This window comes from Clinocottus analis, unplaced genomic scaffold (genome assembly GCF_023055335.1).
Source record: "Clinocottus analis isolate CAN_PGR_092001 unplaced genomic scaffold, fCliAna1.0.p SCAF_9, whole genome shotgun sequence".
NCBI classification, from domain to species: Eukaryota; Metazoa; Chordata; class Actinopteri; order Perciformes; family Cottidae; genus Clinocottus; species Clinocottus analis.
The window spans coordinates 13713036-13727664 of record NW_027176251.1 but is presented as its reverse complement, the minus strand read 5'-3'; the positions used below and the strand labels follow the sequence as shown (position 1 = coordinate 13727664).

The 14629-nt window shown below is 46.1% G+C and overlaps 1 protein-coding gene across 2 annotated transcripts in view; it reads left to right on the top strand.

The window, feature by feature from the left end:
• Nucleotides 1-14629, top strand: part of sema6cb (semaphorin 6Cb) — a 138949-nt gene that overhangs the window by 72227 nt on the left and 52093 nt on the right. For both annotated transcript variants that reach the window (XM_068569319.1, XM_068569318.1), the window contains exons 4-6: nucleotides 8029-8229; nucleotides 12856-12970; nucleotides 14071-14128. In XM_068569319.1, the coding sequence (XP_068425420.1) occupies nucleotides 8088-8229; nucleotides 12856-12970; nucleotides 14071-14128 (315 nt within the window). In that variant the 5' untranslated portion in view covers nucleotides 8029-8087. The remainder of the gene's footprint in view (nucleotides 1-8028; nucleotides 8230-12855; nucleotides 12971-14070; nucleotides 14129-14629) is intronic.

Sequence of the window (14629 nt, the reverse complement as noted above, 5' to 3'; positions counted from 1 at the left end):
GTCCTGGAGTCGATAAGTTGGCCGACTCCAGGCTCCCGGGTCGGATTAGAGCCCCTGAAAATAGAAAAAGGTAAAAATGGAAAGACAAAAAAAATACAGACAACAACAACGGTCCGACCGCTCCCCTCCTCCCCCTCTCGCTCTGCATTTCGTGGCGGCGGCCTCGGGGGGTATCCAATTATGACGCCCTTGAGGGAATGACGGTGCTTGGATTTCTGTCAATACAGGGTTCAGGTAGTGTTTCTCAATAACACTCTGAATTATTGATGGCGTAGAGATTGAGAGGAGAAGGGGGTAGTTAACATTCACTTTTATGTATGAGGAGGAGACGGAGAGATGAGGGAGACGGGTTGGAGCAATCGCTGCCCGGCATATTTTAAACTGATGTGTGTGATTGGCTGACCCAGAGGTAAGGCTCGTTTGAGATGGGAAAAATGAAAAAAAATAAAAAACGCCACGAGCACCTCTGAAGATTGACAGTGCGCCGGGAGTGACGGGGGTGTGTCGACCGGGTCAGGGAATTAGGGATTCTCTGAAGATGAATCTAAATAATTAGGAGGCGGACGAATGGAGAGGATTGCACTAGCGCAGGGCCGATCCTCCTACCGCTGATCGCCCCTCTGGGCTTTTTTTTCCCCTCCTTTTTTCTTTTTCTCGCCCATCGCAAACAGACATGAAGGCGATGGATGGTGCCTGCAGCAGTTTGCGGATCGATCAGAGAACCATCTCACTGTCTGAGTCCCGCATAGATCCCTCTGTGTGAAGTCTGGCCAACTCGCTGTCTTTAGAAAGAAGTCCTGGGAGAAAGGCCCGACTGGAGGCGGCGCGGCTCTGCTCCGTGAGTGATGCCCATGCGCAGAGCGGCGTGCTAACCAGTTCGATTCCCATCGAACGCTGGATGTTCACTGGGTCGTGGTGCGACGGACCGTACTGGGTCCCTGGTGATGGGAACGCTTGTGAACCACGGATTAATTACAGTTTATTAAATCACGGAGGGAAATGGAGTTTGACCACAGATCGTTATTGACCAATCTTGAGTAAGAAACATGTGATGTGGGAAAAAGAAATCACAAAAAATGTGATTGGCGCATCTCTAAAAGTAATATTCGCTCCATTTCTCTTTGCTGATCCGGTCAGTGACTCAAAACCACCTGAGACCTGTATTTTAATCAGACACCGATACAGTACGTTGTTTGCTTGCGGCACTGAAACCGTTTCTCCAGATCGCTCCGTTGGCTCCCGATGTCCGTTTTGGTTTTCACTTTGACATCAATCCCCTGAAGATCCGCCGCGATAGCCGGCGTACAAAACCAGGCTGTGATCTGTGGGGACCCTTCGATGAGGACAGCGTAGAGGAGTCTGACACTGGGTGACAATCGATGGCCTCTGCCACGGGACTGCCCGTCACTTGTCTGAACTCTGTGGGCGCCGAGGTTAAAGCGCCCCCCCCTCCCCCCGCCCCCTCGGGAACGGACTGAGTGGCGTTGATGGCAAGGAGGGTCCCAACCTCCCCTGACAGACACATCTCATCCTGGATGCCACCTCCCCCTGCCATGGCACAATGCAGACTCTACGACAACGAGACTACATTATACTGACACCAGGCGGTTGACATACTAATCCAAGAACTAAAGGACTTCGGGGACCATTGATTTTCTATTCTTGGTATATAAAAAAAAAAAAAAAAAAAGGCGAGAAGCCAGCCATCACTCCTCTTTGACCAGGGATGTTAATTCTGAGCCGTTCTGTTTCGTTTGCCCCTGCAGGGCCTTTGAAATAACCCCAAAGATCCCCCAGCTCCTTTATCGGACATGTTTGTATTCAACAGCCCGGTTTAGATGTCTCGCCTGTGTCAAGTGTTTCTGCGCGGCATCCATCTGCTCGGTGACGGGCAACACTGGAAATCTAACCTCTAACATTGGCTTTAAGAGTGAAAGGAGGCCGGCAAATATTGGGCCAAAGCTACTGGCACTGTTGCTTCCTGTGGACTTATAAGACGACTTCCATTTGAAGGAGAACAGTCAGCGTTTATTTCTGCTGACCTTTTGACCTCCACACACAATTAACAGATGTTTTTGAGCAGTTTTTCTAATCGATTGTTTACAAATAGATTGAAACCACCAGCAGAGCCCACAGAGGACGGTTTGAAGCAGCTTTTCATTTTTATTAGAGGTCCATCAAGTTATCCTCCTGAATGTTGAACCTGTATCATCTCAGTTTTACCAACAAAAGCGCCACAATTGTCTCATAAAGTGGCACATTTTGACTAGTGGGTTTTTTCCACTGGACTGCAGTTCTGTGGCCTCGCCTGGCTTTTTGTCCGTCGCCATCTTGGATTCCTGCTGTTGTCATCTTGGGTTTTTGCGGTTTTTGCATATTTAGACTGCGGAGGAGTGACGTAGAAACGTCATATACGGCTCTAGTGTTGACCTGTCAATCACTTTGTAGCCCCGCCCTAAAGTATCCCCTGCTTTATGGTCTGTTTGACTCTAAATGGACCATAATTGACCAAATGAACATCTTGCTGTATTGAAGAAGACTTGAAACTAGAGATTGAGACATAAACTCATGTTTACAATGTTCACTGAGGGAATAAATCAGGAGCGAAAGAAGTAGAGTCATTTTCTATAGACTTTACAATTGGACTTATTTTTCCAACCAGACGAGTCGCTTCCACTTTGGCTTCACTGTTCAGGAGCAGAGGTTTGCGCCGCCTGATACCAATTCCAATTTGCTGCGACGACATCTACGTGGTTAAACGTTGGAAATCTAATTAGCAGTTAGACGTGTCTCCTGTCTGAGAGGATTTGAGTGCAGAGTTGAAGTGAGCGCCGGGCAAAAGGAAAACAATCTCTCCCAACGGCACGGTGTCTTCAGATATTTATTATCGGTGTCCACATCATTCGGCGTTGTGTGAATGTCAACTGCGATGGCGCGAGAGGACAAACGGCTCAGCGCTGATGGTGACGTGTGATTCGTGTCATGGGACGGCAGTGAGATGGTCTGATGAACCCAACGAAAAGAGTTTAGGGAGAGACAATACGGCTGGAGCCTCAACAATGAAGTGTTTGTCTCGGCGAGCGCCGTTCAGATCATGTGTTGTTTTTCCTTCCACTGGCGCTTTAAGATTCCCATGTGGATGTTTTGACAACACCCAAAAAAAAACATCAGGCAGTTTTTTTTGTGCTTTTTTTTTAACATACTGGAAACTAGACAACTTGACACCCTGTTATTATAAACGGAAACTGAAATGCTGAGTCATCAGCATTCTTTTTCAATATTCACGGCTGCTCTCAAGGATTCAGACATCCTCCCAACACGGCAAGGAGGAGTGATTGTTGTTGGAGCGGGTCCGTGGGGGTTTATGGGTGTCAGGGAGGCACTTGAGTGCCGCCGCACTCATGCGCATGAGCTTTATAACACCGCCGTTCCAATATATTCAACAATCAGGGCTTATTTGTGCTCTTTTTTTTGCTCGCGTAACGTTCCCAGCGAGTGCTGCCTCTGTTGCTTTATTACAATAATGAAAAACGTAAATGTTTCTAGCCTCGTATATTACGCCCAGCTCCGGAAGCTGCTCGGTTCGTGGCCCGCCGAGAGCAGAGGCTAACGTGGCTAATTGTGTCTGAAATCATGGACGGTTCCAGGGGACGCGCTCGCTCATTATTCCGGGCCTGTGTGTGCCACAAATATGTCAGGAGGAGCGCAGGATAGTGAGGCTTAAAGATTTTTCACAGCCAAAGGGGGACGAGAGATATCGGAGTGCACCGAGGTGAGCGGTGTACTCTATTCAGCGGCGATTTAAAAAAAAAACGAGTGGATTAGCCTCGCCGCCGCGGGCGAGGTCGGGGGAATATCTGAGGGCGATTCTGCATTTGCATTTTGCTCTTCTGTTTTTTGGTTGTTTAGGAGGCGCCCCAGGAGCCGACAGGTGCGCGCCGCGCCGTTGATTGAGGATGAACTGGAATTTTGGATTTCCAATGTGACTCCCGGCCAAGCAGAGTTTTATGTATGAATTCAAATGACTTCCTGTCCCTCTGAGGCCAACCTATGAAAACAAATATTTTCCTGTTATTTTTATATTTCTGCATTAACCCGATTGAAGGGTTTACCTTCAGGCTCCAAACTTCTCTGCGGATGCGTTTTACGACTCCGCAGACGTGCGGCACCGTCGGCTTAATCCCAATGAATGTCGGAAAATCGATGGAACGCCACCGCCCCCCAGAAACCGCCTTTTTTTACACGGCCAACGCCTCCCACACGGCTGCACAAGTCCAGTTCATTAATAACAAAAGGATGCGAGCCCTTCATGCCCGAACCCTCGAACACAGAGAGCCAACGCAACATGAGCGTTCGCCCACCTGTCCCTTATCGGATCAGACTTGGTGTTAGGTGAGTTGAGAAAGTTCAGGATGCCAGTGGTGAGATGCAGTGTTGATACTCATTTGGAGGTAAACGTGGTAGCTGCTCGGTGTGTGTGTGTGTGTGTGTGTGTGTGTCTGTGTGTGTGTGTTCAGCTGTGTCCATTTGTGTGTTGAAAAGGTCAGAAAACGGGACGAGCAGCCATCGTACCCCGCTTGTATTCTCAGGACGGTGTCAGAGCTGGAACAGAACCAAATCAGAGCCGTAACCTTTAATACGGGCATTGTTATTTTTTAACGAATTTAAATGTCAGGATTTTGCAGAATATAGTCGTTTCCCAGCAGGTCACTGAAGTAGAACAAACTGCCGCCATAAAATGCTGCGTTAACGAGGGCGTATTTCTGGTACAAATACCAAGTTGGTGCTTTTAAAAAAAAACAACTTTTCAATACCTTCCATATTTTGATATACCTTCATAACTTCATATAAACATGTTTTTCACCCTTTTCCCCTCCCTTACTTTTTTATGTTTATCAAACTACAGGACATCTGGAACTGAAATGCTCTTCAGGTGCAATGCTGCACTTTTTTTAGGCGATATGATTCCCCGACGTGGGCTCCGTTATGGGGTCATATTATTATTTATTTACGACTCTATAAGCCTGAAACTTACGAGTGTACGAATCTGTCTGTGAAGCGGCTCGACCATGTAAATATTTGGGAAATAATGAATGATCATGCCCTGACGTAGCATTTCTCTCCCCAGCTAGCGGAGCTGACTGAGGGCTCATTAAGTTGTTTTTTTTAGGTTACAACGGACCTCGACTCTGACTGAGCCGACTCCCATTTCGACTGGCTGGCCTCTGGCCGAGCGCCACGGCGTTCAGACCAACCGGTCCTACGAGTGCGCGCGGCCAAAAGAGCTTGTTTTTCTGTGCGTTACATTGTCTCCGTGATGACATGTTTGTCTGTCTGTGTCGGCTTGGTGTGTTATTAGGAGCGCTGTACGTATAACAGTAAAATAAATAGATAGCCGGGTTATGTGGTTAATATTCAGAGCAAAACATATTCAAGAGAAATGGGGGGAAAGAATATTCCCCTGGATATTAGGGGTACATTTACAAGAGTAGACGTACAGATTTATGATAATTAAGTCTCACATTTGTGATTTTTTTTTTTTTTAATTCATCAAGGAATCACATTGCTTCACTATGCAAGGTTAGATCCCCCTAATATAAAGTGCAAAATGTATACATTATTGGTATTAATTCATGTTCATAAACGAACATGGAAAGAACAATGGAGGCTTGTATGTTTCTTTCAGGACATTGGAAACGGCATCCTGTAGGATTCCTCTAATAACCGCTGACTAAAAAAAACGTACAAGCGCTTGAACATGAGAATGAAGCACAGCACCGTACCGATGTCGGCATAATGTCGTAGAATATCACAGAATGGTGCAGGAAATGAAGAAGAAAGGAAACGCGTATACATAACATCTTTACCGTAATTACACCACTTGTGGCGCAACTAAATGCTACCGGCGTGCTGGCGGTTTGGCTGCCGCGCACGTGGGCACATTGTTAAACGGCGCCGTCGTCTGTGCTGTGATGAGTTTGACCGACTATGTGAAGTGAAGCGGCGCCGTTCCTTGTTGTAAATGTGTGACTTTTAGAGGAAGTTTCTTTTCTTGAAATGCACCACTTCAATCTCCGGGAATATCCGTGTTTTTGTCTCAAGCTTTTCTCTAAATCCTCAATTCTGTATTTTTTTTTCTTCTCATACTCCTATAATGGCCCTAAAGTGCAGCGGATTCTTTAATCCTGAATTTTACACGTTCTGCAGTTGTTGTTTTTTTTTACAGCGTGAACCAACTCTGATATTTTTTGGTTGACGTTTAAAAGGATCCTCACTCGTGGATTCGTCTTGATGCCACGAAAACGTAATCCGTTTGTGGCTGACCTCCTTTTGCAGGAGAGAAACAGCCCTCCCCAAATCACAGCGCTGCTCCATCAGGTGCATCGTCCTCGTACATCTCTGAAAGCCGGCCGTACGAGCTGCTCGTGTGCACCGAGCACACACAGCGTACCCCTCCGCCCACTCCCCTGGATTCATTGCGTTGTGATCGTCGCTTGACCTCATTCTGAGCGCTGCTCTCTCTCCTGCATTTCAATGAAGCCGGCGAGCATCAATATTGATGACGGTTCATGCCTCTGTTGACTTAATTTCCTGCTCCCACTTAAAAAAAAAAAAAAGCATGTGGCCCGAGCCTCCTTGCCAAGCGACACGGTACATAAATTAGAGACGGCTTGTTAGGACCCCTGCGGAGGACACGCTGGCCTCAATAAGTTGGCGGGGGGAGCGCAGGTCGCCATCGCGGTTCGAAGTTTGTTTTCCGTCAAATCCCTCCGCCACCCATCTGTCGCCGTCTCTTCCCGCCGATATTAACATTCCCGCATGATCTCATCCTGATTATTTCCACACTCGACCCCAATTATTAGTCTGAGTTGTTTCTCTTGACTGTTTTTGTCACACAAATGTGAAAATCGGCAGACAAATACAGGCGGATGGGGTCCGCAGTACTGTTGATGTGATAAGCAGCCATTGTTGTTTTTTGTTCTGCGTTTGCACGAGACGACTTCTTAAAAGACAGTCTGCGGTATTATAACGTCTTTACCTTTTCGGTTCATGAGCGTTTAGAAGTTTGGGTCCTTTTTTTGCTCCGGTTTTAATGCAAACGCTTGATGTTCAGCAGGACATCTCGCCAGCAATTAGGTGGAAAATGGCCGACCCCGGCGGTCACGCTAGAGGAGGACCAAGCGAGATCCGAGTCACGGGGGGCGAGGAGATCTTCACTCGTATCCAGTGAGGGAACCGCGTCGCACCGAGGGTCGGTGCGATGCGGTTGCTGCTGGTAGTCTGTGTCGAAAGCCCGCTGATAACAAAGTGTGTCGCAAAAATCCAGTGTGGAGGAGATGAAAGCTTGGATGCTGATTTCTGAGTATGCAGATGAAAGACGGGCCGCGTCCTGAGCATTACGCGACAAGTCCTGTTCAATCAGGGTTTACTGGACTTTAAAGGACAAGAACCTGCCATGTTCATCCTCGTTGTGGTTTATGAGGCAGATGAACAACAATATATGTATATATTCAAATGTGAAAAATTATAATTGCACATAATATAAAGGAATACCAGATTTAGATTTGTAGAATATGTGATGTCCGAACGTTCATTTTAACGTTTTAAACCTGATTTATTTCAACATTTTAGCTTAATGAGTAGATCAGTCTGAATCATTTACATTTTTATGTGTGTATATATATAATATTTTGGTTGAGCGAGGGTTTGATCGTGCCATGAAAGACGTTTCGGGCGGTTCGGGCTGTAACGAAGGCGGGTTGTTGCTCTGGTCTTGGCTCCGCCTCCTCTCCCAGTTGCTCCCCCTCCTTGTGTCTCATCGCCGCATTCCCAGAAGGCATTTCACGTAAATAAGAACCGCCACCCTCGAACGCCGCTGCCGCCATTGTTTAAGTTGTTTCTGTTGTTTTTTTTTAACTTGATATACTGGTCCCCAACACTCAAGGTTCAGGTTGTTCTCGTAAAGGTTTCCCCTTGTGTTGAAACTCTGCTTTGTTCTGACCCTGTTGACCTTTCGTCCCACTCCAGGTGGCAGGTGAATCTGCAGCGGGACATGTGTTTCTGGTGAGGCTTCACCTCCCGCCAAAATGAGGCCGATGCCCGGCTCGCCTCGACCCGTCCTGCCGGTCGTCCTGGCTCTCACCTTGGCCGCCTTCTTACCTCGGCTGACCTCGGGAGCCACGCCGTTCCCCCAGGACCTGGAGCCCATCAGCATCGTGGGCAGAGAGTGTAAGTTCAGACAAACCATCCTCGCTGCAGTGCATTTAAAAAGTAGAGCGATGGAGGGGAGAGGGTGGGGGAGGGGTTAGCAAGGCATTATGTCATCACACGGCGAACGCCGCTGAGGCCGGTGGATGTGCTTTACGGGAATGTTTGTTTCTTTTTTTTTTTTTTAGAGGTTTTTGTTTTTTTCGGCTCGCTAGAATATTTATTGCCGTCGTTCTGTTTCATCGGCTTTGCCGTGAAAAAGGAAGCGATGCCAGCATGAAAACACCTTCCTCAGTCACGGTGAGGTGGAGTTTGTAAGTAATGAGGGTCTAAACCTGAAGCGCTCCGTGTCAGCGAGAGCTTATGATACCAGAAGAAGGGTTTCTCTGAGTTACACCCAAACAAATAAAGACAAAACAGACCTTTTGCTGTTGGTTTAGACCAAAGAAAGCCAACTGTATATGTCATGTTAATATATTACCATATGTATTTGTACTACTATAAGACTAATATATTGATATCTATACAAAAAATGACCTGTTTGGTTCAATGCGGTTGAATTTCCAATACGTCCTTTGTTTTGTTTGGGTCATTCGGGCCAGATCAGACTGAGCCTTTATGTTTGCACCTGATGTTTGTGTGAACACAAGAAAGAGCAGAACCGAAAGAACTCAGAGACTATTACTATATAAACCTCGAAAACAACATTTTCACTCAAGTGCTGCTGTTAATTTGGACAAAAGAATGACGCAAGACAAAACCCCGGGACAAGTGCTTGGACTCACGCGCCGTCCTTCGTGTGACTGAAGTCAAGCGTTTGACTTGAAGTCCCAGGACGCCGCTTGGTCCCATCGGCGGCACCTGATCGCCGTGGTGAGGGGGGGGGGGGGGGGGGTGGAAGAGGGTCCCGGCTGCCCGGATGTAATGGCCCATAATTGATTTAAGAGGGCGGCCGGGACCGTGGCCCGCACACGGTAATTGATCTATCTGGAAGAGAGCAACGCGACCATTAGCAGGAATAGCTGCGCTAATAGTGCTATATGTGGAGCTCCATCCCAGGTGTAATGAGAGCAATTTATCACCTCCGGTTGCGGCGGGTGACAGCGAGGCCACGAGGTCCCGCGCGAGACGTCCATCACGACCCGGAGTACTGCGCGAGGCCGAAGTCCATGAAATCATCTCGAAGTCGCCCGCCCCTCCAGAAAATGGAGGGGCAGGCGGACGACGTCGAGGAGTAATCGGTCGTAGAAGTTTGATCCGTTATATTAAAGGAATACTTCATCCACAAAGTGAGCATTTGTGCATTAAGGGCTCACTGTGTCTGACATGGGATCCTTGAAGAAAAGTTTTTCTCCACCAAGGAAAGACGGAGACCGCAGCGTTGAAAGCAAAACCATATCAATACATTAGTTTACAAACTCTCAGATATATTGTGCACACTTGGAACTCGCACAGCGGAGTGGCGCTTCAGCCCGAGGCGGGTTGAATGTAGTGGGCACACGGCCGGATGAGCAAGTCTGGTTTTTCACTGCATGAGCTCTGTGAGAGTTTCCAAATGGATGTTTTTGTATAGTTTTGCTTTCCTTCAACGAAGCATTGTTGTTGTTTTTTTTTAATTCTTCTATCACAAAACTATGTGAACGGAAAGTTTTCTTCAAGAATTGAAGGTAACTGGCTAAATCACTGCTATAAAAAAAAAGAAGGTAATTTTGTGGGTGAAGTATTCCTATTCACACTTTTCCCCAGAAATTAATTCTCAGCTGGATGCATATGCTCCATAAACCATGTTCTGATGATTGATGTCGAGAAATGTGATGTGGAGGGCAAAGTTATTACGTTTTTGTCGCAACTGAGGACAATTTCACTCTGCATGAAGTTTTTGATTTTGCCTGTAATGGGACACTCAAACTTTCCGCCGACATCAACACTGATGGCGTTCTTCAGGAGACTTGAACACACGATGGCCCGCCTCAACCTCTGCGTGGTAACGGAAAGTAACTAATTGCTTTTAAATGGTGAATTTGTCCCACTTTTCGCCATAATAAATATGTGGAAACGGGATTCAGGGTCCTTTTACAGGTCCTTTATTGTGAAGCTGCTTATCTAAATTAGTAACACGCATGCACACGAGGCCCGCGGGTGAGATGAAATAAGATCCGGGAAGTCCCGTTTGAGCAATGCGTCCGTTAGTTCAACACCTCATGAGATGCCAGAGCTCAATGCAGCGGCTTTAATGCTTTACAGTGCGAGGAGAAAGGAGTGCGTGCGTCTCTGTAGACATGTATGAAGATGATAATGGCTCAACTTCTCTCTGGACCATCACAAGATAAACGGTGAACTTGAGGGCACCGTCTGCATTTTACACACAATGGCCGACAAAGTGACGTTTCTTTTCTTCAGTACTTAATCTTCCAATAATTTCCTTGAATAAAAAAAGGCCCATGACCGTTTCCTCGAACCCTTTATATAATATCTAATGAATATTAACACATATTTAAAATGAATTCATAATTATATATTAGGAAATATATTCAGTTTACCGCAATAAAAAACAAGGAAATATTTGGTGGTTTTGCCTTAAAAATTACTTGCATTTGAATTTTTCTGGTACAAATGTGGTGAAAAAAAGAAAAGAAAAAGTATCCGCCTATAAAAGTTACCAAACGCTGCTCGTTAACGGCAGGCTTCACCACCTGTTGGACAGAGCCAGCGGGACAAACGCAGACAAAAGACGGATATTAGCGGCGTTTTATTACGATGAACTTCACAAATTCAGACGAGAGCTCGAGACGTCACATTCGATCACCCGCTGTGACCTCATGCACCACACGGTTTCGCGTATGTTTAAAAAGTCTCAGCGCGGCGTCAGATCCAGGATGGAGGATTCAGGTTTAGTCTCCGGGCCTTCGGCCAGCATCACACCTGTGAATCCAGAGGCCGTGAGCTCAAATGTGTGAACCTTACCGTCACCTGCTCCTCTATTCTGCCCTGATTGGATAAGATAATCCTTTATTAGTCCCTCAGCGCTGAAATTACGGAATTACAGTAGCACTGCTCACAAGTAATAAGACAAAAGAACAAAGTAAGTAAATAAACAGTAGATAGGTAATAAACAGATTTAAGAATGAAATTAGCAGTAAAAAAAAAAGAATATTACATTTACAGATGGACTAAAAATATAAAATTCCCTAAGCTTTAGAAGATGTGAAAGTGCTGAAGAGTAATTAGAAAATCCTCATTTGCCAGAGGGAGGACGTTGGGGCGGGCGGAAGAGCCACTGGGAGTCTCTTCACCAGACAGCACAGCGAGGTCCAGACGTTAGGCGTTTTAAATCTTTAAACGGTCGATTCGAGACCGGCGGTTCGAGGGACAGAGGGCTCCCCGTAGAGAGACTCATTTCCGATTGTGGTGTATTTCTAGCGGGGATAATTCAGCAGCAGCCCAGGTCAGATGGGAGGCTGGAGGCCACTTAATGCAGTACTTTACACAAGCAGAGCGCCGGGACCTCGAGCTGAATCTTAATTTGGGGTGGAAAAAGGAAACGGAAAGGGGATCTCTGTGATGTGGGAAGCAGCCTGGTGTCGGCATCGAGCAGGCTAATTTCCTCTCTGCCCGGAGCATCCTTTTATTTTACAGAAATATATATATATATATATATATATATATATATATCTACTGACTGGCTGTCCTTCTCTTATTTAAGCACTGGACACAGTCTCCCATTGTTTAAATGAGTGTTTCTCTCCAGTGAGTTCGTGTGCCGCAGTAGAAAAATGACATTAAAATGCAGGGAGAGAAAGGAGTGAAAGTAGAGTTTGCATCACGTCCGTCTCTTTACCTCAGTTCATCTTATCTGTTATGTTGCTACACCTGATTTAATACATCCTGCCTGCAGTACCAGATATTATTATATATATATGTATGTGTGGTGTTGTTCGGAGCCGAGGTTGATCTTCCATGACCTCAGAGGCAGACGGGTGCGTTATGTACGTGGCTTCACCAGGCAGACACGCATTCTCCCTCCAGATGGTTGAGACTCGTCTCCTCGTCCTCGCTTGGCTCGTCCGTTAAGAGACGATTATTTAAATCGGACCGACTTCTGTGACACGACCAGCTGATTTGCGATCTTTGGATTCTATTTATTCTCCCGCTCATCCACCTACACAAGTCCACATTAGCAGACAAGTGCTCGCTCTGTATTTTCGGCACATTTTGCCAAATTGCAACCTTGGTTTAGTGTTTCTTAAACTGTGAAGGTGTAATTTTTTTTTTTTTTTTTTGTCCCCGCTAAGCTGCGGATTAGTTACGGATACATGTTGAGGCGTTGTTGTCCTTTTTTCAAATCCTAAAATAACAACAGCTGTTTGCAAAAGCGCTAAGGCATGACAACTAAGAATAAATTAAGTGCTTAATAAAGCAGGACTGCGTGGTGAGAACAGTAATATGAACAGTTAATATTAACATTATTTCTAATTGGACTAAAGTGAGGTTTAACTTCTGTCTTTCTTTTGTAGTTGTGAAAAAATAATTGGGGATTTAACAAGACCTCAACAAGCAAAGCAAGTGAGCTGGTGTCTTTTTTATTCATCTTATTATTCTAGTTCTTGAACATTTGTGTCTCCCCCTCCTCCTCCCTCCACCACGCAGCCTCCTACCTCTACCCCAGCTTCCAGGGACTCATGTCGGACAATGACACCGTCCGCCTGGGCCTGGACTTCCAGAGGATGCTGAGGATCAACCGCATGCTCTACATCGCTGCCCGGTCAGTGGTTCACACTGTACATTTGATCATGTGACTGCATAGCTGCATACCTGGTTATAGCACAAATGCTCACAAGACAATTTTCTTTGATTCTCTGATTAATAAAAGCCAGGGTTGGTAATCTTATCCAGCAAGCGTTCTTGTTATACTTGGTTAAAAATCAGCCATACATCCTGATAACAATCAAAACATTGAAACATGGTATCTGTGCCAGTCACGGCACTGTGAACGTTGCCTTTTTACTACGATCGTTTTGGGGGAGAGGCTTCGCGGGGAGGCCCGAATTGACTTTGAAAAAGGAGTTGGCACTGGGCTGGGCTTTTCAGTTGGATCATTCAATTATTTTATTATTTGAATTTTGGCTCACTTTCACAAGATGACTTTCCTCAGCTGTAATGTTGAAAATTAGGATCAATGACTTACCAGAGCCCAAATCTTTATCCATTGAGTTCTTCCAAAGCTTTACTGAAATATCAATTTGGTTTAATAAAACAATGGATTTAGTTGCTTTCCCCTTTATTTAATCAATGGAAATACCCCGACCCTTTTCATTGTTAGCCGTTTTGGCCTTTCCAGTCCATCTCTCCGCCTAACTGCATGTTGCTCCCCTCTTGATCAAGATGGCGTAGGTTAATTATCTTAAAAGTACGAGGCCGTTGCACCTCCTCTCCCCATTTTTATTGTGCAAAATTAATTCCACTGCAGTTGTTGGCTCGGCCTCAAACTGCAGCGCGCTCGCTGCCAAGAACCCCGTCTGAAAAGGTAGGGAGAGATTTCTAATGTGCCTAAGTGGACTTGATATTTTCCACAGCTGCAAACAACAAAGTGCACGCCTCACTTCACAAGTGATTCATGTGGGTTGCGTTGACATTCGGCGAAACGTTTGCCGTCGGACAACTTTTTGTCGAAAAGCCAATAAACTTTTGGTTAATCCACCTTTCCACCCCTGTGTTGTCGAGCAGCTTTCAGTCAGTCCACGTTTTGGAGCAATGGTTGGATCAGAGGCTTTTGGGGCATCCGCATGCAGAACGCGTCCGCGCTGAAAGAAAGAGTGCCGAGACGACCTCGCTGACGCTTTCTTGACTCTCTATCTCTTTCAGGGACCATGTGTTTGCCATCAATCTCGCAACTTCGTCTGAGCAGATAATCCCACAGCAGGTAGGAAAGTCTGTCCACAGTCACCTCTGTTTGATGTATTGGCCCAACGTGTAACCTTTCTCGATGTGTGTGTCTGTGCTTGTGTGAGTCGATGTCTATCATGTATCACCGGAACAGTGTTTAACGTGCAGCTTCTCCGCACCGTCTGCTTTACTCAACCCGACCGCGGCCTTTAGGTTTCCCCAACGCAAGAACTCAGATGCGAGAGGATTTCTTACTTAAGTTTAGCAAATTTGTGTTACTCACGCTACATACGCCGTAGAAGAGGGCGGAGCTTACCAGCATGTAGACACCAACAACTCCATCATCTGTGGCTGAAATTAGCGTTATTGGTGCTTCCTACGTGTCGTGGAAGTCCCAGATACGTTGAATGTGTCTGCGTTCATGATGTCATCAGGTGGCGTATTCACTGTACCTAGCAAGCCCACATGCTGGCTCGTTTGCTAAAGCCATAACAACGCAATACGCACAATGTGTGTCTAGTTGGAGGTAAAAAAAACT